We start from the raw sequence: 26,267 nt of genomic DNA, 5'->3' as shown, positions 1-26,267 counted from the left end.
TCTGTACGCCTATGTAGATGTTCCATAAAAAAATCAGATGTTTCCAGCTACAATAGTCATTTACAACATTAACAATGTCTTCTTTGTATTTCTGATCAATTTGATGTTATTTTAATGGACAAAAAATTTGCTTTTCTTTAAAAAACAAGGACATTTCTAAGTGACCTCAAACTTTTGAACAGTAGTGTGTATAGTGTAACGACCCTGGGCTTATAATAGCGGAAATCGACTCTGCCGCACGAGCGTGCTTTTGCGGCACAGTCGATAGCGCACCGGACCTCGGGCTCGAAGGTCGAGGGTTCGAGACCTGCTGCCTGCTGTTTCATTACACTGGTGTCAAAAGTAAAAACGTGGTTAAAAGTTAGCCAGCTACGTAGCTGATTTCTTTGGCTAGCTTCCGTAGGTGAGAACGGGGGTTGAAAATGCTTCGAGAGAATCCGAAAGTGAAGGTGGAGGTAGGGGACGATTATGGCCAAGGAGGTGCGTGTGCATGGACGTCGGAGGATCTGGCTGAGGAGATCGCCATGGCGTCAGAGCCCAGAGGCCTCTTGAGGGGGGACGTTAGAGTGATGGCCGCTGAAGAGGGCACGAGTCCTTCGTCGAATATGCTTCGCGCGGATTCTGGTGGGCGGACCGAAGGGGTGATGTCGACGCGGCGGGACAAGGAATCTGGGGCTCAGGATGTAAACAAACATGGCGGCGCCCAGTTCCCGGCTGCGTCCGTATCTGTTAAGACCCTGAAGTATTCCGGTAAGGCGGATTGGGAAGCTTTTCATGCTCATTTTGAACTGTTAGCTCAATTTAGATGGTGGTCGAATGAAGAAAGGGCACTGCAGTTGGCTTTATGCCTCACGGATGAAGCTCTGGCCTGTTTCATATTGATTAGCCCTGAGGACAGACATGATTATGGGGCTTTAGTGGGAGCACTGAGGAGGCGCTATGGACAGTGTGTACAGCCCGGGCTGCTGCGCTCCGAACGGAGTAATAGACGCAGGCAGCCTGGAGAGCCTCTACGGGTGCTAGTTAATGACATTGAGAGCCTCTACAGGTGCTAGTTAATGACATTGAGAGCCTCTACGGGTGCTAGTTAATGACATTGAGAGCCTCTACGGGTACTAGCTAATGACATTGAGAGCCTCTACGGGTACTAGCTAGTGACATTGAGAGCCTCTACGGGTACTAGTTAATGACATTGAGAGCCTCTACGGGTGCTAGTTAATGACATTGAGAGCCTCTACGGGTGCTAGTTAATGACATTGAGAGCCTCTACGGGTGCTAGTTAATGATATTGAGAGCCTGTCTCGGCGGGCATAAGCTCACATGCCAGTTCATACAGGCGCTCTCTCATACGGAGCTGCGCATACAGATCCAGCTGGCTCATCCTGAGTCATTGCAGATAGCCTCAGAGATGACTTTGGAGAGGGAGCTGGTATGGGCTGGGGCTTCAGCTGGGGCTTTGGTGGGGGTGCAGGGAGACAGACCCTCTGTGCGGGCTGTGGGGCAGTCCAGAGCCGGAAAAGCCTGCATGGGTGGCTGAAATGACAGAACTCATCCGTGCTGTGTTGCTACAGGCGGCACGAAACACACGCCCTGATCCCAGGGTCTGCTGGGGTTGTAGCCAGCCAGGATTGCCCCATGTTCCCCAGAGCTCAGGGAAACAGCTCATAGACCGAATAGTGCGGACCCCTGGCTTTCTTTCCCAACCACCATCTTCTTCAGGAGGAGCCCACCGGCACAGACGGGGAAGCAAGGCTCCACTTCCCCCAGAAGCAGACGAGGGCAAGCGGATGGAGCCTGTTGTTGTGGTGGGCCGGACCTGTGTTGGACTTTTGTCATGTCCCTGTCACTGTGGAGGGGGTGCCCTGCTCTGCCCTGGTGGACACTGGGTGAGACCGGATATTGTGCCAGGTTGGACTCAGTGTGGGCACACAACTGTGCAGCTCCGCACAGTCACAGGTGAGCTGGCACCATGAAAGGAAAGGGAATAATGACTCTGACAGTAGGGGGCAGGTCTGTGAGTCATCCTGTGTGGGTGGCGGCTGTGCAGGACCCTTGTATCCTGGGGTTGGACTTTCTTAGGAGCACAGGCTGCCAGTTAGACATAAATGGGGGCACACTGAGCTTCCAGGGAGGGCCGGGCAGTCACCATGGCTCCCCCCGACAAACCCTTTACTCCAACAGTTAGAGCAGCAGAGACTCATGGCTGCCCCCCCTCCCCCACATCAGTGTATTACATTCCCCCAGCTACCTCCACGACACATCTCTCCGTGAGCCCTCGCCACACTCCCCCAGCCCAGCTACCCCAGATGGGAGAGGAGAGGACACTGTCTGCAGTGAGGGAGATATGGGGGAGGAACTGTGTTGGTCTTGACCCCAAGCAGCAGGAACGGTTGTGGCATTTGCTGTTTGAATTCAGAGACAGCTTTGCGCTGAGTGAGGAGGAGGTGGGTCAGACTCATCTGGTGCAGCATGAGATCGACACAGGTGATGCTCGACCCATCAAGATGCGTCCCCGCCGTATCCCGCTGGCACGCCAGGAGGCGGCAGACACGGCTGTGTGGGAGATGCAGCGGGGAGACTTCATTGATCCCTCAGACAGCCCCTGGGCGGCGCCAGTCGTCATGGTTACTAAGAAGGGGAGGCAAGCTGAGGTTCTGTGAGGACTACAGGCGGCTGAATGAGGTAACCAGGAAGGACTCATACCACATACCACGTATCGATGAGTCGCTGGACCTGGTTAGGGGGTCCGCCTGCTTCTCCTCACTAGACCTCCGCAGTGGCTACTGGCAGGTGCCCCTCTCCCCAGAGGCCAGAGCCAAAACGGCATTCTCCACTAACAGAGGACACAGGCAGTTCAAGGTCCTGTGCAACACTCCAGCTACCTTAGAGCGTTTGATGGACAGGGTGCTGGATGGCATCCCCCGACAGCAGTGTATACCTCGATGACATCCTGGCCCATGGCAGCTCCTTCCAATCAGCCCTGGTGGCGCTTCGTCGTGTGCTGGAGCGGGTGGCTGCCGCAGGTCTGAAGCTCCACCCGAGAAGTGTCACTTCATGAAGCTCCACCCGAGAAGTGTCACTTCATGAACCTCCACCCGAGAAGTGCCACTTCATGAGGAGAGAGGTGTCCTTCTTAGGCCACAGAGTGGGGAAGGAGGAGATCAGCACCATGGAGGACAAGGTGGGGGCTGTCCGAGACTGGCCCACCCCCACCGACCAGCGTCAGCTGACGAGCTTCCTGGGCCTGGCCTCGTACTACAGGAGGTTTGTAAGGGGCTGCTCAAGCGTAGCTGTTCCCCTGAACCGCCTGTTGCCGAAGGCCTTCACTTGGACCGTGGAGTGTGATGAGGCCTTCAACACCCTCAAACGTGCATTGATCGAGGCCCCGTGCTCGCTCCCCCTGACCTCACCTTGCCGTTTATCCTGGACACAGATGCGAGCAATGTGGGCATGGGTGGGGTGCTGGCCCAGGTGGGGCCAGAGGGGGAGAGAGTGGTGGCGTACTTCAGCAAAACAAACACGAGCGCCGCTACCGTGTCACCCACCGGGAGCTCTTGGCTGTTGTGGCTTCCATCAAACACTTCAAGTACTACCTGGGTGGCCTGCCCTTTACTATAAGGACTGACCACTCTGCTCTCCAGTGGCTCATGTTGTTCAGAGAGCCAGAGGGGCAGGTGGCTCGCTGGTTGGAGGAGCTTCAGCCATATGACTTCACAGTGGTGCACAGGGCAGGGGCACGCAGCTCCAACGCCGACGCCATGTCCCATCGGCCCTGTACTGCAGACGGCTGCCGCCACTGTGGGAGGAGAGAGGGACGGGAGAGAGCTGTGTGCAGAGGAGGGGATCTGTGCCACAGTGTGTCGGGCGAGCGGGCCTGTCTGCTGTGAGCTGCAGACCGTCGACGTGGCTGAATGGGGGCAGGGACGGGACACAGACCTACAGCCAGGGCTACAGTGGGTAGAGGCGCAGGTGAGGCCACCATGGGAAGAGGTGACAGCGTTCTCACTCGCGACCAAAGGGTTGTGGTCAAAGTTTGAGAGACTGCGGCTGGCTGATGGCGTGCTACAGTGGGCATGGAAGGAGTCAGCTACGGGAGAGGAGAGGTGGCAGGTGGTGGTCCCAAAAACACTGCGGGAGGCTATGCTCCAGAGTACTCATGGGGGGGTGGGGACTGGACACTTTGGGGTCACAAAAACACCGCCTCCGTCAGGGCTTTTACTGGGGGCAGCACAAGAGGGATGTGGAGGACTTTTGCCGCCGCTGTGACCACTGCACAGCGAGAAATGCCCCCCCAGGCAGCTCTCATGCTCATCTCCAACAGTTCCCAGTGGGAGCTCCCATGGAGAGGGTGGGAGTGGATGTAGTTGGGCCGTTCCACACCACAGGAGTCAGAGACCATTGTCGACGCCCTGACAGCGGGGATGTTCAGCAGGTTTGGAGCTGCAGAGTCCATCCACAGCGACCAAGGCAGAAACTTTGAGTCCCGTGTGTTCGCCACCATGTGTGAGAGGCTGGGTATGCACAAGACCACACTACTACTCTCCATCCTCAAAGTGATGGCCTTGTGGAGCGCTTCAACAAAACGCTTGGACAGCAGCTGGCCATCGTCTCTGCCAAACACCAGCGTGACTGAGACACCTGTCTATGGTCCTCATAGTATGCCGCTCCGCTGTCCAAGACTCCACCTCCTGCATGCCTGCCCTCCTCATGCTGGGGAGAGAGATTCGCACCCCTGCGGAGATGGCGTTTGGTCAGCCCCTGGATAGCCCTCATGTTCCCCCTGGGCCGGAGTATGCCTGGAGACTCCAGGACCGCCTGGAGACAGCCCACACCTTCACCAGAGAGCAGCTGGTGAATGCAGGTGTGAGGCAGAAGAGGAACTATGCCATGCACACCCGGGGAAGGCACTTTGTGGCTGGGGAGCTGGTCTGGGTCTACAGCCCCCTGAGAAAGAAAGGCAGATGCCCCAAGTTGGACAGTCACTGGGTGGGGCCCTGCAGCGTCCTGGAGAGGGTATGGGAGGTTGTTTACCGGGTGCAGCTTCCTCCCAGTGGGAGAAAGGTAGCACTGCACCGGGACAGGTGAGCTCCATACAAACAGGTGAGCTCCATTCCCAAACCCCAGGGACCCCCACAATTCCCCTCTCTGGCAATGACATTCTCCAGGCACCCACCCCTAGGTGCCGCAGACAAGGCTCCAGACAGCCCACTTCCCCTGTCTCCCTCCCTGTGTCACCGCGTGGTTCCCCGGAGCCACAGACTGTATTCCCCTTTCCTGCTTCCTTGTCCCCCATATCCCTTCCTTCATCCCCTGGGTCCCAGAGGGGCAGCCCCCTGCCACGGATGGAGCCCCCTGTTTCACATCTGGACACTCTGCGACCATCACGGCCACGCAGGCAAAGGAGACCTCTGGGTCGCTTCAGAGACGAGGGACTTTGTGGTGGGGGTGCTTTGTAGGGACCCGCACAGACAGCTGTGTGTTATGTGTTAGGCTAATAGTGGGTTGTGTTGTACTTACCAGTGTTCGCAGGGTCCGACATGCCAATCAACCTGCTATCTGCCAATCACGGGAATGCCTGGAATGTTCTGATGCCGGGCATCCTGGTGGTTGGCGGAGTGGCGTGGAGGGGGGTTGGGCAGGGGGATGGAGCATTGGAAGTTAAAACCAGGTTTAGCTATTGTTCTCTCTCTTACGTCTGGCGTTCACAAGAGAAGGTCACGGTTGGTTTATGGGGTATCTTTCATTTATTTGGCGTGGGATACGGCAAAACAGTATTCTGTGTAAATTGGGTTAATAAACCGTCAATTCGTAAACTCAAGCCTCAGTCTGGACAATTGTTCCTTTATGATCTAGTCAGGTCATTACAATATAATATATATATATATATATATATATATACATACATACACACACACATTTTATCCATGCCATAACAGTAATGTCCTGTTAAATTACTGTTATGGCATGGATTAAATGTTATACGATTCCTAAAAAATACAGCCAGTATCAGTACATAAAATTGAGGTATCACAGATAAGATTTGATGTAGTCGGTGCTGTGGGATCCAGAGAATCCCAGGGTTAAGCAACACAAATGCATATGCAGATTGCATCACAGTTGCCATGGAGACCAGACAGGGCCAAGGGAAACATGAGAAGAGGTTTCCCACACTGCCGTCTGACAGAAAAAGGCCCCGTTTTGTTTTGGGAAGGTCACTACCACAGGCGGCCAGCAGAGAGAGCCAACGGGCCACACTGCAGCAGAGCACTAATATGATTTAGAGGCAGGCTAAAGAAGCCCCAGCAATAGCCAAGGCCTATTTCCTGATGCCTTCTGGTGTTACCATAGTAACGGCACTGTGATGGTGGGTCTTCACTGCAACATGGTAAATCATGTAATGTAGGAATCATTATTCTTTCCTGTAATGCATTATGCTGAGGGGCTGGGGGAGGTGCATAAAATATGAAGCCAAGTCAAAGCAATGCTCAATGACATCTTCTTTGACAGCCATTCAGGTTTGTAGGTAGACCAGATAGAGGCACTCAAAGTGCTGCAATATTCAGATGTCTGGATTTCCAGACAACCACAGACAAAAACCCAGGCTGGGAGTGGCCAAGACAATCTCTTTGCCTCCTGAACTTACTAAATCATATAAAGGAGTAACTAACTAGAGCGTCTGTCTGCCGTTAAGTTCATATATTACTGGTGAGAGGGGATTCCTTTCCATAGATAACCAGGGTCTATACCATCGTAAACAAATACAATAATAATCTGTATATTCTTCCGAAGTGTGCACTTGTTCACATTCCTTCATAGGGATCTCAAAAGCATACTCCTTGCATCCATTCTCCTCTCTCCTCATCTCAAAACCCATTGGAGGAGAAGTTCAAATGGGAGGAGACGAGGAAGGAAATGGCTGCAGTAAGAAACATGGTGGAAACTGCCTTCTAGCTCAATGCTTTTACATTTGTTGGGGAGTTGTGTACGAGTGCACACTTCAGTAGAAAGGACACAGTATTGGGCCGCACAGACAAGACTCCAGATGACACAGTGAAGCATTCTGAGAACTCGGTGACCTCTTGAACCATGTGACACTACTGCCCTGTCTCCAGTAGAAAGAACACTCCCTGTTTGATATGGCTGGCATTTCTAAAAGGTCACCTCCTGAATGCCAACGCTAGCCCTTTACCTAGCAAGAGAGACAGGGACAGAGTATGGCCAACGCTAGCCCTTTACCTAGCAAGAGAGACAGGGACAGAGTATGGCCAACGCTAGCCCTTTACCTAGCAAGAGAGACAGGGACAGAGTATGGCCAACGCTAGCCCTTTACCTAGCAAGAGAGACAGGGACAGAGTATGGCCAACGCTAGCCCTTAACTCAGCCCGACAGACAGTCCCTGAGTATGGCCAACGCTAGCCCTTAACTCAGCCCGACAGACAGTCCCTGAGTATGGCCAATGCTAGCCCTTAACTCAGCCCGACAGACAGTCCCTGAGTATGGCCAATGCTAGCCCTTAACTCAGCCCGACAGACAGTCCCTGAGTATGGCCAATGCTAGCCCTTAACTCAGCCAGACAGACAGTCACAGAGTTTGGCCAATGCTAGCCCTTAACTCAGCCAGACAGACGGGCTCAGAGTATGACACACGCTAGCCCTTAATTCAGCCAGACAGACAGTCCCTGAGTATGGCCAATTCTAGCCCTTAACTCAGCCAGACAGACGGGCTCAGAGTATGACACACGCTAGCCCTTAATTCAGCCAGACAGACAGTCCCTGAGTATGGCCAATTCTAGCCCTTAACTCAGCCCGACAGACAATCACAGAGTATGTCCAACGCTAGCCCTTAACTCATCCAGCCAGACAGTCAGAGAGTATGGCCATCACTAGCCCTTAACTCAGCCAGACAGGCAATCACAGAGTATGGTCAATGCTAGCCCTTAACTCATCCAGCCAGACAGTCAGAGAGTATGGCCATCACTAGCCCTTAACTCAGCCAGACAGGCAATCACAGAGTATGGTCAATGCTAGCCCTTAACTCAGCCAGATAGACAGTCTCAGAGTATGCCATTAGGAAGTTTGTGTGCCATAAGAGAGCAATTCAAGAAACAGAATAGCGCTCATGAGTGTTGGGCCAGTAACCGAAAGGTCGTTGGTCTGAATCTCCGAGCCGACGAGGTGAAAAAATCTGTCGATATGCCCTTGAGCAAGGCACTTAACCCTAATTGCTCCTGTAAATCGCCCATGGATAAGAGCATCGACTAAATTACTAAATTGTAAATATTGTAAGGATTAATCTCTTTTTCTGATACACATTCATACTTAGATAACCGTCCAGCATACTGATACTGCACAATGTGTTTACGCTACTTGGTGCACTTTCTGGTATCTTACTGTCATCCTAGGATTCTCACAATAGCACAGCACATGGAGCTGATGAGCTCAGTTCAGATAACAGTGCCAGTAGATACATGCTATATGAGTTTGTAGGGTGTGTAGACTCAATATTTATGTATGTATCTATGTATGTATGCATGCATGTGTGTGTGTGTATATGTATGTACTGACCTGGGCCCAGCTTGGCCACCGCGCACAGCAGGTCATAGTTGATAACAGGCGTTGCGTCTTCGCTCTGGCTCCAGCCCACGGGTGGCGAGGCAGGGGGAGAGATGAGGAACTGTTTGACGGGCGCAGGAGGAGCCAGGTACGACTTGTCTATATCCTCCCCAGAATTCTGAATCTATATGAAGTGAAGAAGAGAGGAGAGTGGGACATGTCAGAATGGATGTCAGTGATAAAATCTGGGTCATGTTCATTTGGAATGGAAAATGTTGACAACGTTTAGCAACTGAAAATTAAACAAGTCTAGGTAGTCCCTGCCTGTTTTTTTTACTGTCTCCATTCCCAAACGACCTCTAACTCTTACCCCTATAGACTCTTATCCCTATAGACTCTTATCCCTATAGACTCTTACCCCTATAGACTCTTACCCCTATAGACTATTATCCCTATAGACTCTTATCCCTATAGACTCTTACCCCTATAGACTCTTACCCCTATTGACTATTACCCCTATAGACTCTTACCCCTATAGACTCTTATCCCTATAGACTCTTACCACTACAGACTCTTACCCCTATAGACTCTTATCCCTATAGACCTTTACCCCTATAGACTCTTACCCCTATAGACTCGTATCCCTATAGACTCTTATCCCTATAGACTCTTATCCCTATAGACCTTTATCCCTATAGACCTTTACCCCTATAGACTCTTACCCCTATAGACTCTTACCCCTATAGACTCTTACCCCTACAGACTCTTACCACTATATAGACGCTTACCACTATAGACTCTTACCACTATAGACTCTTACCACTATAGACTCTTACCCCTACAGACTCTTACCACTATAGACTCTTACCACTATAGACTCTTACCCCTACAGACTCTTACCACTATAGACTCTTATCCCTATAGACTCTTACCACTATAGACTCTTACCCTACAGACTCTTATCCCTATAGGCTCTTACCCCTATAGACTATTATCCCTATAGACTCTTATCCCTATAGGCTCTTATCCCTATAGACTCTTACCCCTATAGACTCTTACCCCTATAGACTCTTATCCCTATAGACAATTACCCCTATAGACTCTTACCCCTACAGACTCTTACCACTATAGACTCTTATCCCTATAGACTCTTACCACTATAGACTCTTATCCCTATAGACTCTTACCACTACAGACTCTTACCCCTATAGACTCTTATCCCTATAGACCTTTACCCCTATAGACTCTTACCCCTATAGACTCGTATCCCTATAGACTCGTATCCCTATAGACTCTTATCCCTATAGACTCTTATCCCTATAGAATCTTATCCCCATAGACTCTTATCCCTATAGACTCGTATCCCTATAGACTCTTACCCCTATAGACTCTTATCCCTATAGACTCTTATCCCTATAGACTCTTACCCCTACAGACTCTTACCACTATAGACTCTTATCCCTATAGACTCTTACCACTATAGACTCTTACCACTATAGACTCTTATCCCTATAGACTCTTATCCCTATAGACTCTTACCACTACAGACTCTTACCCCTATAGACTCTTATCCCTATAGACCTTTACCCCTATAGACTCTTACCCCTATAGACTCGTATCCCTATAGACTCGTATCCCTATAGACTCGTATCCCTATAGACTCTTATCCCTATAGACTCTTATCCCTATAGAATCTTATCCCCATAGACTCTTATCCCTATAGACTCGTATCCCTATAGACTCTTATCCCTATAGACTCTTATCCCTATAGACCTTTATCCCTATAGACTCTTACCCCTATAGACTCTTACCCCTATAGACTCTTACCCCTATAGACTCTTATCTTTATAGACTCTTACTCCTATAGACTCTTACCACTATAGACTCTTATCCCTATAGACTCTTACCCCTATAGACTCTTACCACTATAGACTCTTACCCCTATAGACTCTTACCCCTATAGACTCTTACCCCTATAGACTCTTACCCCTATAGACTCTTATCCCTATAGACTCTTACCACTATAGACTCTTATCCCTATAGACTCTTACCCCTATAGACTCTTATCCCTATAGACTCTTACCACTATAGACTCTTACCCCTATAGGCTCTTATCCCTATAGGCTCTTACCCCTATAGACTCTTATCCCTATAGACTCTTATCCCTATAGACTCTTACCCCTATAGACTCTTACCCCTATAGACTCTTACCCCTATAGACTCTTATCCCTATAGGCTCTTACCCCTATAGGCTCTTACCCCTATAGGCTCTTACCCCTATAGACTCTTACCCCTATAGACTCTTACCCCTATAGACTCTTATCCCTATAGACTCTTACCACTATAGGCTCTTACCCCTATAGGCTCTTACCCCTATAGGCTCTTACCCCTATAGACTCTTACCCCTACAGACTCTTTCCACTATAGGCTCTTATCCCTACAGACTCTTACCACTATAGACTCTTACCACTATAGACTCTTATCCCTATAGACTCTTACCACTATAGACTCTTACCCTACAGACTCTTACCACTATAGACTCTTACCCTACAGACTCTTATTCCTATAGGCTCTTACCCCTATAGACTCTTATCCCTATAGACTCGTATCCCTATAGACTCTTACCCCTATAGACTCTTATCCCTATAGACCTTTACCCCTATAGACTCTTACCCCTATAGACTCTTACCCCTACAGACTCTTACCACTATAGACTCTTACCACTATAGACTCTTATCCCTATAGACTCTTATCCCTATAGACTCTTACCACTACAGACTCTTACCCCTATAGACTCTTATCCCTATAGACCTTTACCCCTATAGACTCTTACCCCTATAGACTCGTATCCCTATAGACTCGTATCCCTATAGACTCTTATCCCTATAGACTCTTATCCCTATAGAATCTTATCCCCATAGACTCTTATCCCTATAGACTCGTATCCCTATAGACTCGTATCCCTATAGACTCTTATCCCTATAGACTCTTATCCCTATAGACCTTTACCCCTATAGACCTTTACCCCTATAGACTCTTACCCCTATAGACTCTTACCCCTATAGACTCTTACCCCTATAGACTCTTACCCCTATAGACTCTTATCTTTATAGACTCTTACTCCTATAGACTCTTACCACTATAGACTCTTATCCCTATAGACTCTTACCACTATAGACTCTTACCCTACAGACTCTTACCACTATAGACTCTTACCCTACAGACTCTTATCCCTATAGACTCTTATCCCTATAGGCTCTTACCCCTATAGACTCTTACCCCTATAGACTCTTATCCCTATAGACTCTTACCACTATAGACTCTTACCCCTATAGACTCTTACCCCTATAGACTCTTACCCCTATAGACTCTTACCCCTATAGACTCTTACCCCTATAGACTCTTATCCCTATAGACTCTTACCCCTATAGACTCTTACACTCTCCCCTATAGACTCTTATCCCTATAGACTCTTACCACTATAGACTCTTATCCCTATAGACTCTTACCACTATAGACTCTTACCCTACAGACTCTTACCACTATAGACTCTTACCCTACAGACTCTTATTCCTATAGACTCTTACCCCTATAGACTCTTACCCCTATAGACTCTTATCCCTATAGACTCTTACCCCTATAGACTCTTACCCCTATAGACTCTTACCCCTATAGACTCTTACCCCTATAGACTCTTATCCCTATAGACTCTTACAGACCTTAGACTTCACTATAGACTCTTACCCCTATAGACTCTTACCCCCCTATAGACTCTTACCCCTATAGACTCTTACCCCTATAGACTCTTACCCCTATAGACTCTTACCCCTATAGACTCTTATCCCTATAGACTCTTACCACTATAGACTCTTATCCCTATAGACTCTTACCACTATAGACTCTTACCCTACAGACTCTTACCACTATAGACTCTTATTCCTATAGACTCTTACCCCTATAGACTCTTATCCCTATAGACTCTTATCCCTATAGACTCTTACCCCTATAGACTCTTACCCCTATAGACTCTTACCCCTATAGACTCTTATCCCTATAGACTCTTACCCCTATAGACTCTTACCCCTATAGACTCTTACCCCTATAGACTCTTACCCCTATAGACTCTTACCCCTATAGACTCTTACCCCTATAGACTCTTACCCCTATAGACTCTTACCCCTATAGACTCTTATCCCTATAGACTCTTACCACTATAGACTCTTATCCCTATAGACTCTTACCACTATAGACTCTTACCCTACAGACTCTTACCACTATAGACTCTTACCCTACAGACTCTTACCACTATAGACTCTTACCCTACAGACTCTTACCCCTATAGACTCTTACCCCTATAGACTCTTACCCCTACAGACTCTTACCCCTACAGACTCTTACCACTATAGACTCTTATCCCTATAGACTCTTATCCCTATAGACTCTTACCACTATAGACTCTTACCCTACAGACTCTTACCCTACAGACTCTTACCACTATAGACTCTTATTCCTATAGACTCTTACCCCTATAGACTCTTATCCCTATAGACTCTTACCACTATAGACTCTTACCCCTATAGGCTCTTATCCCTATAGGCTCTTACCCCTATAGACTCTTACCCCTATAGACTCTTATCCCTATAGACTCTTACCCCTATAGACTCTTACCCCTATAGACTCTTACCCCTATAGACTCTTAGACTCTACCCCTATAGACTCTTATCCCTATAGACTCTTACCCCTATAGACTCTTACCCCTATAGACTCTTACCCCTATAGACCTATCCCTATAGACTCTTACCCCTATAGACTCTTATCCCTATAGACTCTTACCCACTATAGACTCTTACCCCTATAGACTCTTACCCCTATAGACTCTTACCACTATAGACTCTACCACTATAGACTCTTTCCACTATAGACTCTTATCCCTACAGACTCTTACCACTATAGACTCTTACCACTATAGACTCTTATCCCTATAGACTCTTACCACTATAGACTCTTATCCCTATAGACTCTTACCACTATAGACTCTTACCCTACAGACTCTTATCCCTATAGGCTCTTACCCCTATAGACTCTTATCCCTATAGAATCTTATCCCTATAGACTCTTATCCCTATAGACTCTTACCCCTATAGACTCTTACCCCTATAGACTCTTACCCCTATAGACTCTTACCCCTACAGACTCTTACCCCTACAGACTCTTACCACTATAGACTCTTATCCCTATAGACTCTTATCCCTATAGACTCTTACCACTATAGACTCTTACCCTACAGACTCTTACCACTATAGACTCTTACCACTATAGACTCTTACCACTATAGACTGTTACCCCTATAGGCTCTTATCCCCTATAGGCTCTTATCCCTATAGACTCTTACCCCTATAGACTCTTACCCCTATAGACTCTTACCCCTATAGACTCTTATCCCTATAGACTCTTACCACTATAGACTCTTACCCCTATAGGCTCTTATCCCTATAGGCTCTTACCCCTATAGACTCTTACCCCTATAGACTCTTACCCCTATAGACTCTTACCCCTATAGACTCTTACCCCTATAGACTCTTACCCCTATAGACTCTTATCCCTATAGACTCTTACCCCTATAGACTCTTACACCTACAGACTCTTACCCCTATAGACTCTTACCCCTACAGACTCTTACCACTATATAGACGCTTACCACTATAGACTCTTACCACTATAGACTCTTACCACTATAGACTCTTACCCCTACAGACTCTTACCACTATAGACTCTTACCACTATAGACTCTTACCCCTACAGACTCTTACCACTATAGACTCTTATCCCTATAGACTCTTACCACTATAGACTCTTACCCTACAGACTCTTATCCCTATAGGCTCTTACCCCTATAGACTATTATCCCTATAGAATCTTATCCCCATAGACTCTTATCCCTATAGACTCGTATCCCTATAGACTCTTACCCCTATAGACTCTTATCCCTATAGACTCTTACCCCTATAGACTCTTACCCCTACAGACTCTTACCCCTATAGACTCTTATCCCTATAGACTCTTACCACTATAGACTCTTACCACTATAGACTCTTATCCCTATAGACTCTTACCACTACAGACTCTTACCCCTATAGACTCTTATCCCTATAGACCTTTACCCCTATAGACTCTTACCCCTATAGACTCGTATCCCTATAGACTCGTATCCCTATAGACTCGTATCCCTATAGACTCTTATCCCTATAGACTCTTATCCCTATAGAATCTTATCCCCATAGACTCTTATCCCCATAGACTCGTATCCCTATAGACTCGTATCCCTATAGACTCTTATCCCTATAGACTCTTATCCCTATAGACTCTTATCCCTATAGACCTTTACCCCTATAGACTCTTACCCCTATAGACTCTTACCCCTATAGACTCTTACTCCTATAGACTCTTACCACTATAGACTCTTACCACTATAGACTCTTATCCCTATAGACTCTTACCACTATAGACTCTTACCCTACAGACTCTTACCACTATAGACTCTTACCCTACAGACTCTTATCCCTATAGACTCTTATCCCTATAGGCTCTTACCCCTATAGACTCTTACCCCTATAGACTCTTACCCCTATAGACTCTTATCCCTAGACTCTTACCACTATAGACTCTTACCCCTATAGACTCTTACCCCTATAGACTCTTACCCCTATAGACTCTTACCCCTATAGACTCTTATCCCTATAGGCTCTTACCCCTATAGGCTCTTACCCCTATAGGCTCTTACCCCTATAGACTCTTATCCCTATAGGCTCTTACCCCTATAGGCTCTTACCCCTATAGACTCTTACCCCTATAGACTCTTACCCCTATAGACTCTTATCCCTATAGACTCTTATCCCTATAGACTCTTACCACTATAGACTCTTACCGCTACAGACTCTTACCCCTACAGACTCTTACCACTATAGACTCTTACCACTATAGACTCTTACCACTATAGACTCTTACCACTATAGACTCTTACCCCTATAGGCTCTTACCCCTACAGACTCTTACCACTATAGACTCTTACCCCTATAGGCTCTTACCCCTACAGACTCTTACCACTATAGACTCTTATCCCTATAGACTCTTACCACTATAGAATCTTACTCTACAGCATCTTACCACTATAGACTCTTACCCTACAGACTCTTATCCCTATAGGCTCTTACCCCTATAGACTCTTATCCCTATAGACTATTATCCCTATAGACTCTTATCCCTATAGGCTCTTATCCCTATAGACTCTTACCCCTATAGACTCTTACCCCTATAGACTCTTACCACTATAGACTCTTACCCCTATAGACTCTTACCCCTATAGACTCTTATCCCTATAGACTCTTACCACTATAGACTCTTACCCCTATAGACTCTTACCCTACAGACTCTTTCCACTATAGGCTCTTATCCCTATAGACTCTTATCCCTATAGACTCTTACCCCTATAGACTCTTACCCCTACAGACTCTTATCCCTATAGACTCTTACCCCTACAGACTCTTACCCCTACAGACTCTTACCCCTACAGACTCTTACCCCTATCGACTCTTACCCCTATAGACTCTTACCCCTATAGACTCTTACCCCTACAGACTCTTACCCCTACAGACTCTTACCACTATAGACTCTTATCCCTATAGACTCTTATCCCTATAGACTCTTACCCTACAGAATCTTACCACTATAGACTCTTACCCTACAGACTCTTATCCCTATAGGCTCTTACCCTACAGACTCTTATCCCTATAGGCTCTTACCCCTATAGACTCTTATCCCTATAGACTATTATCCCTATAGACTCTTACCCCTATAGACTCTTATCCCTATAGACTCTTACCCCTATAGACTCTTACCCCTACAGACTCTTACCCCTACAGACTCTTACCCCTACAGACTCTTACCCCTACAGACTCTTATCCCTACAGACCCTTACCACTATAGGCTCTTACCCCTATAGGCTCTTACCCCTATAGGCTCTTACCCCTATAGGCTCTTACCCCTACAGACTCTTACCACTATAGACTCTTACCCCTATAGGCTCTTACCCCTACAGACTCTTACCACTATAGACTCTTATCCCTATAGACTCTTATCCCTATAGACTCTTACCACTATAGACTCTTACCCTACAGAATCTTACCACTATAGACTCTTACCCTACAGACTCTTATCCCTATAGGCTCTTACCCCTATAGACTCTTATCCCTATAGACTCTTATCCCTATATGCTCTTATCCCTATAGACTCTTACCCCTATAGACTCTTACCCCTATAGGCTCTTACCCCTATAGACTCTTACCCCTATAGACTCTTACCCCTATAGACTCTTATCCCTATAGACTCTTACCACTATAGACTCTTACCCCTATAGACTCTTACCCTACAGACTCTTTCCACTATAGGCTCTTATCCCTATAGACTCTTACCCCTATAGACTCTTACCCCTACAGACTCTTATCCCTATAGACTCTTACCCCTACAGACTCTTACCCCTACAGACTCTTACCCCTATCGACTCTTACCCCTATAGACTCTTACCCCTATAGACTCTTACCCCTACAGACTCTTACCCCTACAGACTCTTACCACTATAGACTCTTATCCCTATAGACTCTTATCCCTATAGACTCTTACCACTATAGACTCTTACCCTACAGACTCTTATCCCTATAGGCTCTTACCCCTATAGACTCTTATCCCTATAGACTCTTATCCCTATAGACTCTTTCCACTATAGGCTCTTATCCCTATAGACTCTTACCCCTATAGACTCTTACCCCTACAGACTCTTATCCCAATAGACTCTTACCCCTACAGACTCTTACCCCTACAGACTCTTACCCCTATCGACTCTTACCCCTATCGACTCTTACCCCTATAGACTCTTACCCCTATAGACTCTTACCCCTACAGACTCTTACCCCTACAGACTCTTACCACTATAGACTCTTATCCCTATAGACTCTTATCCCTATAGACTCTTACCCTACAGAATCTTACCACTATAGACTCTTACCCTACAGACTCGTATCCCTATAGGCTCTTACCCCTATAGACTCTTATCCCTATAGACTCTTATCCCTATAGACTCTTACCCCTATAGACTCTTATCCCTATAGACTCTTACCCCTATAGACTCTTACCCCTACAGACTCTTACCCCTACAGACTCTTACCCCTACAGACTCTTACCCCTACAGACTCTTATCCCTATAGACTCTTACCACTATAGGCTCTTACCCCTATAGGCTCTTACCCCTATAGGCTCTTACCCCTATAGGCTCTTACCCCTATAGACTCTTACCCCTACAGACTCTTTCCACTATAGGCTCTTATCCCTACAGACTCTTACCACTATAGACTCTTACCACTATAGACTCTTACCACCATAGACTCTTACCCCTACAGACTCTTACCCCTACAGACTCTTACCCCTATAGACTCTTACCCCTACAGACTCTTATCCCTATAGACTCTTACTCCTACAGACTCTTACCCCTATAGACTCTTACCCCTACAGACTCTTACCCCTACAGACTCTTACCCCTATAGACTCTTACCCCTATAGACTCTTACCCCTATAGACTCTTACCCCTACAGACTCTTACCACTATAGACTCTTACCCCTACAGACTCTTATCCCTATAGACTCTTACCACTATAGGCTCTTACCCCTATAGGCTCTTACCCCTATAGGCTCTTACCCCTATAGACTCTTACCCCTACAGACTCTTTCCACTATAGGCTCTTATCCCTACAGACTCTTACCACTATAGACTCTTACCACTATAGACTCTTACCCCTATAGACTCTTACCCCTACAGACTCTTATCCCTATAGACTCTTACCCCTACAGACTCTTACCCCTATAGACTCTTACCCCTACAGACTCTTACCACTCTTACCACTTCATGTAGGTCTGAGAGGACTGGATCAGTATAATATATAAATAATCTTCCTGTTGGCTCCCTGGACTGAACACAATGTACTGGATTATATCTAATATAAGACACACACACACACACCTCGGTTCGTCCCTTATGGAACCCACACCTCAGAACACACACTCAGAACAAACACATGCTGAGTACACACACAGACGGGCATGCATAAATACACAGAACACACGCACGCACGCACACACACACACACACACACACACACACACACACACACACACACACACACACACTACATTCTCAATGGGGAGAGTACAGTAGAGAAATACCACTACATTCTCAATGGGGAGAGTACAGTAGAGAAATACAACTACATTCTCAATGGGGAGAGTACAGTAGAGAAATACCACTACATTCTCAATGGGGAGAGTACAGTAGAGAAATACCACTACATTCTCAATGGGGAGAGTACAGTAGAGAAATACCACTACATTCTCAATGGGGAGAGTACAGTAGAGAAATACCACTACATTCTCAATGGGGAGAGTACAGTAGAGAAATACCACTACATTCTCAATGGGGAGAGTACAGTAGAGAAATACCACTACATTCTCGATGGGGAGAGTACAGTAGAGAAATACCACTACATTCTCGATGGGGAGAGTACAGTAGAGAAATACCACTACATTCTCGATGGGGAGAGTACAGTAGAGAAATACCACTACATTCTCGATGGGGAGAGTACAGTAGAGAAATAAAGAAAGGATAAAAGTCTGCACACAAATATGCTCCTCCCGAGTGCTTTGATTCAACCTGCGCCACAAGTGCCTTCGGAAAGTTTTAAAACCCTTGACTTATTCCACATTTTGTTGTGTTACAGCCTGAATTCATAACAGATTCACCCATCTACACACAATACTCCATAATGACATAGTGAAAACATTTTGTAAGAAATTTTAGCAAATGTATTGAAAATTAAATACAGTAGTCAATACTTTTGTAGAAGCACCTTTGGCAGCAGTTACAGCTGTGAGTCTTTCTTGGTAAGTCTCCAAGAGCTTTGCACACCTGGATTGTTCATCATTTGCATATTATTATTTTCAAAATTCTTCAATCTCTGTCAAATTGATTGTTGGTCATTGCTAGACAATTATTTTCAGGTCTTGCCATAGATTTTCAAGTAGATTTATTAAGTCAAAACTGTAACTCGGCCAGTCAGGAACATTCACTGTCTTCTTGGTAAGCGACTCCAGCATAGATTTGGCCTTGTCTTTAAGGTTATTGTCCTGCTGAAAGGTGAATTCATTCTTCTAGAATGTTGCCTGTGCTTAGCTCCATTCCATTTATTTTTTTATCCCGAAAAACTCCCCAGTCGATTACAAGCATATCCAACCACCACTATGCTTGAAAAGATGGAGAATGGTACTCAGTAACGTGTTGTATTGGACTTGCCCCAAACATACACTACATGACCAAAAGTATGTGGACACCTGCTCCTCGAACATCTCATTCCAAAAATATGGGCTTTAATATGGAGTTGGTCCCCCCTTTCCTGCTAAAACAGCCTACACTCTTCTGGGAAGGCTTTCCACTAGATGTTGGAACATTGCTGTGGGGACTTGCTTCCATTCAGCCACAAGAGCAGTAGTGAGTTCGGGCACTGATGTTGGGTGATTAGGCCTGGCTCGCAGTCGGCGTTCCAATCATCCCAAAGGTGTTCGATGGGGTTGAGGTCAGGGCTCTGTGCAGGCCAGTCAAGTTCTTCCACACCAAGCTTGACAAACAATTTCTCTATGGACCTTGCTTTGTGCACGGGGCATTGTCATGCTGAAACAGGAAAGGGACTTCCCCAAAATGTCATGCTGAAACAGGAAAGGGACTTCCCCAAAATGTTACTGAGCTCTTCAGTGAGGCCATTCTACTGCCAATGTTTGTCTATGGAGATTGCATGTCTGTGTGCTCAATTTTATAGAGTTGTCATTAAGGGGTGTGGCTGAAATAGCTGAGTCCACTAATTTGAAGGGGTGTCCACATACTTGTGCATATATAGTGTAACACTCTATACAGGACAAAGGGTGAATTACTTTGCCACATTTTTTTGCAGGTTCACTTTAGTGAAGGATGCATGTTTTGGAATATTTTATTCTGTACAGGCTTCCTTCTTTTCAATCTGTCAATAAGGTATGTATTGTGGAGTAACTACAATGTTGTTGATCCATCCTCAGTTTCCTCCTATCAGATTTATTAACCTCTGTAACTGTTTTAAAGTCACCATTGGCCTCATGATGAAATCCCTGAGAAGTTTCCTTCCTCTCCGGCAACTGAGTTAGTAAGGATGCCTGTATCTTTGTAGTGACTTGGTGTATTGATGCACCACCCAAAGTGTAATTAATAACTTCACCATGCTCAAAGGGATATTCAGTGTCTGCTTTTTAAATACTAATAGCCGCCCTTCTTTGCGAGGCATTGGAAAACATCCCTGGTCTGTGTGGTTGAATCTGTGTTTGAAATTCATTGCTCGACTGAGGGACCTTACAGATAATTGAATGTGTGGGGTACAGAGATGAGGTAGTCTTTCAAAAATCATGTTGAGGCCAGTGTTGTTGGGGCCAGTGTTGTTGGGGCCAGTTTCACACCCTTGGAGAGTACAGTGGATGCCCTAGGATTCAGTATACTGCTCTGAGTTTAGCCTCTGTAATACCTGGGGCCGTGCTCATTATGCACCAAATTAAAGAAAACAGACTAACTGGAAGAAAACACTCTAAAAAGGCAGGTATAACCTGGACTGTAATGACTCCCATATCTCCCAAAAGGCCCCAGTTCCGGCCCAAACCTTTCTCCAGGAAGAGCTCACTCACCTGGGCAAAGTAGAGCTTGAGCTGCTTGCCGTTGAACTCAGTCTCATGGAGCTCGATGCGAGCGCGGGCGGCCGCCTCCGGAGTGCTGAAACTGATGCGGACTCGCCTGAAGCTCTTGAACATCTGGAAGGACGTCTGCTCGTCATAGATCCTGAACAGGGCCTCGAACCTCTCCTGGGAGAGAAGGAAAGAAAGAGAGGACGGCCATTTTAGACTACAGATGACCCTGCACCCGTCCTGAAATGTCTCCGTTAAAGGAAAAATCCATTCAAAAAACAGCATTGTGTTGTTACAAGATGTTGATTATGTAGTTCTACTGAATGCTGTAGTTTTAGCACCACTAACTTCCTGTTTACATAGCTATTAACTAAAACGCCAATTCATGTTTCTAGCTCTATCACAGGTTTGTGCTTGGAAATGTCTAACTATGACATTAGATTGATGTTCCTTGTTCGATATGTTGGTATTTACTTATGATACAGTCCCAACATGTTTTGCATGTTAGTAATCAATTTTTCAAGAAACATGACTTTCAAGGAGCTATGTGTAGCATGCCACATCCTGTTGGGCATTGTTTGTAAGGCAGCATAGCCCAAGGGCACTGCTACGTGTCTGGCCCACATTTCTGTTTCTCACAAAAGGGACAATAATGTATCTATTCTATTCATTCGTCAAAGGGAGCAGAAATACAGTGGGAGAGATGGGAGTAGCGGAACAGTTAGGTGAATCATTCAGCCATTTGAAACAGGATACGATCCTGTCATTTGAGCAATAGGGGACATAGGGGTGTCCCATGTCATAGATCCTCTTCTTGTTACTCCCATCCTCTGTTGTGGTGGCACTCTAGGGGCATATGCTACGGTTAGTGGATTTTCAAGGAGCCATCAAGGAGACTATTCTTTCTCGCTCATCAAACCTGTTCCAGAGAGAGGGAAGACAAGTGGCCATGAAACTAGGCAACGTTTAAATGGCGCCGACTGCCTGCTGGTCGGCTTGGCTGTGCCATTTTGGGCTAGAGCAACTGTGATAGAATTCGGCTGAACAGAAAGGCTCTCAATCACATACATACTGTAGTTTTTACTAAAATGACACAATTGAATGAATGAAGCTTAATATACTATGACACAAAATAAGAATTAGTCCTCAAAATGAAACACAAATAATATTGGTATGTGTACTGTAGGCGTATGTGTCGGACTTTACTATTGGTACAAGATGATAACAAGATCATATCATGTAATTCACCTCGTTCCAATAGTATCGTCCAACAAACAGAGCTTTAGGGTCTATTTACAGTGCATTCGGGAAGTATTCAGATCCCTTGACTTTTTCCACATTTTGTTACATCACAGCCTTGTTCTAAAATGGATTAAATAAAAAAAATCCTCATCAATCTACACACAATACCCCACAGTACCCCACACTCGGGCTCCCGAGTGGAGCAGCGGTCTAAGGCATTGCTAGAGGCGTCATTACAAACTCTGGTTCGACTCCAGGCTGTATCACAACTGGCCGTGATTGGGAGTCCCATAGGGCGTCGCACAATTGGCCCAGCGTCGTCCGGGTTTGGGTTTGGCCGGGGTAGGCCATCATTGTAAACAATAATTTGTTCTTAACTGACTTGCCTATTTAAATAAAGGTTAAACTAAATAAAAAATTATCACAAAAAAAACAGGTTTTTAGACATTTTTGTAAATTTATCAAAAACGTAAAACTGAAATACCTTATTTACATAGGTATTCAGACCCTTTGCTGTGAGACTCAACATTGAGCTCAGGTGCATCCTGTTTCCACTGATCATCCTTGAGATGTTTCTACAACTTGATTGGAGTCCACCTGTGGTAAATTCAATTGATTGGACATGATTTGGAAAAACACACCTGTCTATATAAGGTCCTACGGCTGACAGTGCATGTCAGAGCAAAAACGCCATGAGATCAAAGGAATTGTCCGTAGAGCTCTGAGACAGGATTGTGTCTAGGCACAGGTCTGGGGAAGGGTACCAAAACATTTCTGCAGCATTGAAGGTCCCCCTGGTTTGGAACCACCAAGACTCTTCCTAGAGCTGGCCGTCTGGCCAAACTGAACAACTGGGGGAGAAGGGCCTTGGTCAGGGAGGCCAAGCGCCACGTCTGGAGGAAACCTGACCCCATCCCTACGGTGAAGCATGGTGGTGGCAGAATCATGCTGTGGGATGTTTTTCAGCGGCAGGGTCTGGGAGACTAGTCAGGATCGAGGCAAAGATGAACGGAGAAAAGTACAGAGCGATCCTTGATGAAAACCTGCTCCAGAGCGCTAAGGAACTCCGACTGGGACGAAAGTTCACCTTCCAACAGGACAACAACCCAAAGCACACAGCCAAGACAAGAGTGGCAGGAGTGGCTTCGGGACAAGTCTCCTTGTCTCATGTCCTTGAATGGCCCGGACTTGAACCCGATTGAACATCTCTGGAGAGACCTGAAAATAGCTGTGCAGCAACGCTCCCCATCCAACCTGGTAAGGAGAGTAATTACATTTCTCAGATGGATAATCTCCTCTCGTGCACGCCAAGACATGGGTTGACTAACATTGTTGTGTAATCTGGTAATGTGTTGTTGTGTAATCTGGTGATGTGTAATCTGGTGATGTGATGTTGTGTAATCTGGTGATGTGTTGTAGTGTAATCTGGTGATGTGATGTTGTGTAATCTGGTGATGTTGTGTAATCTGGTGATGTGTAATCTGGTGATGTTGTGTAATCTGGTTATGTGTTGTTGTGCACAAGGAGAAGACAAGACAGGCTCACCTTTAAGATCAGGTGTGTAGGGTGTAGTGTGTAGAGCTTAGTGCGTAGTCTGTAGTGTGTAGTGTGAAGTGAGTAGTGTGAAGTGAGTAGTGTGAAGTGAGTAGTGTGTAGTGCGTAGTGTGTAGTGCGTAGTGTGAAAAACAGGCAAAAGTGGTGGGTGCTTCACACACAGTAAGGTAAACATAGGTGTGTTTGGTCTGGGTCTCGGTGTTCGGTCTCGGTGTTCGGTAAGCACGACAGACCGGTGAAACAGTGTGATTAAAAAGTTGATGTCATAGTAAACAACAGGATGTTGAAGAACCTCAGTGTAGATGTACGGTATCCTCCGCTACAGTACAGTGAGTGATTTCATCCAGTCACAGTTAAACTATAATGACATAATGATTACATCATGGTAACTTCAACTCATGCTATGACAGGCTTCAATTTAGCCTAGCCTAGTGGTTAGTGTGTTGGGACAGAAACCAAAAGGATCAAATCCACGAGCTGACATGGTAAAAACCTGTCATTCTAGCCCTGAGCAAGGCAGTTAACCCACTGTTCCCCGGGCGCCGAAGACGCGGATGTCGATTATGGAAGCACCCTGCATCTCTCTGATTCAAAGACACATTTCAGTTGTACAACCGACTAGGTTTCCCCCTTTCCCCAATGTTTCTGTCTGCTATGTTCCAGACAATCCTGTCTTCAAGACTACTTCAGAAATATGAATAAAATGACCAAAACATTGACCTGATTAGAAAAAAAAATATTTCTGAAACTTTAAAAACAACTTGTTGACATTATGTTAAAGTCTGTTGTATTGTGTTGCATTGTATTGTATTGTAGAGTCCTCTTAAGCCTCTATTCAAACTGTGAATTATCCATGAGCTCAGTGACCCATCTGAAACATGCCCTACTCTAATCATTAATGGACCTGAAACATGCCCCAATCTAATCATTAATGGACCTGACACATGCCCTAATCTAATTCCTTAATGGACCTGAAACATGCCCTAATCTAATCCTTAATTAATGGACCTGAAACATGCCCTAATCTAATCCTTAATTAATGGACCTGAAACATGCCCTAATCTAATCCTTAATGGACCTGAAACATGCCCTAATCTAATTCTTAATGGACCTGAAACATGCCCTAATCTAATCCTTAATTAATGGACCTGAAACATGCCCCAATCTAATCCTTAATTAATGGACCTGAAACATGCCCTAATCTAATGACTTAAATGTAATGTAAATGTAACGAAACATGCCCTAATCTAATCCTTAATTAATGGACCTGAAACATGCCCTAATCTAATTCTTAATGGACCTGAAACATGCCCTAATCTAATTCTTAATGGACCTGAAACATGCCCTAATCTAATCCTTAATTAATGGACCTGAAACATGCCCTAATCTAATCCTTAATTAATGGACCTGAAACATGCCCTAATCTATTCAGGAATGGACCTGAAACATGCCCTAATCTAATCAGGAATGGACCTAGGCTGCATGCCATCAAACTCCCAGAGTGATAAGCTTGTACTTTGAAATACCCCACAATAATTTACATTTTTTTCAATTGCTAACATACATTGTCAAAACTCTTCACACGGTCAGCGAAACAAGTGTATGTGGACCAAACTATTAAACATGTTTCATTGTTTTCACACAAAATGCATTCAACGACCACATTCTCCAAAATCCATGAACTCTTTTCTCATTCATACTCCACCACCTGCTAAACTATATATTTGCAGCACGTTTTCAAATGCTAACACACTGTTTCCAAAACTTAACACATTCAAAACAGAATGATGACAAAAGTCGTGCATTTCTGCAGTAACCAGACTGAAACATATGATATCGAACATCTCAGCAGAATATTTAATCATTCCAAACACAGCTGATTGCAATTTCATCTGAAAGCCTACCCAAGTGTCCTGTTTTTAGTCTTGTTACCAAACAGACAAAAGAGGACGGCTTCAGGATGATTTCGTTTAGAAACATGGGATCAAGGAAGACAGGTTGGTGGGGGAAGAAGAGTGTCAGGGAGCGAGAGGGAGAATGTGGGGAGGACAAAGGAGATGAAGACCAAGAGCGGTGGTCTCTGATGAGATAAGGGCCACAATTATCGACCATGTTGTAAACCAT

At 45.9% G+C, this 26,267-nt stretch overlaps 1 protein-coding gene across 2 annotated transcripts in view; it reads right to left on the bottom strand.

Moving 5' to 3' along the window:
* The window catches only part of LOC115146435 (calcipressin-3), a 107,844-nt gene that overhangs the window by 10,206 nt on the left and 71,371 nt on the right, over positions 1-26,267 (bottom strand). For both annotated transcript variants that reach the window (XM_029688503.2, XM_065004337.1), the window contains 2 exons: positions 21,351-21,524; positions 8,565-8,736 (listed from right to left, as the gene is read on the bottom strand). In XM_029688503.2, coding sequence (XP_029544363.1) covers positions 8,565-8,736; positions 21,351-21,524 — 346 coding nt within the window. The remainder of the gene's footprint in view (positions 1-8,564; positions 8,737-21,350; positions 21,525-26,267) is intronic.

The sequence above is a fragment of the Oncorhynchus nerka genome, linkage group LG18 (assembly GCF_034236695.1).
Source record: "Oncorhynchus nerka isolate Pitt River linkage group LG18, Oner_Uvic_2.0, whole genome shotgun sequence".
Taxonomy (NCBI): Eukaryota; Metazoa; Chordata; class Actinopteri; order Salmoniformes; family Salmonidae; genus Oncorhynchus; species Oncorhynchus nerka.
Note: the sequence above shows the minus strand (reverse complement) of the source record. Positions and strands in the feature narration are given on the sequence as shown.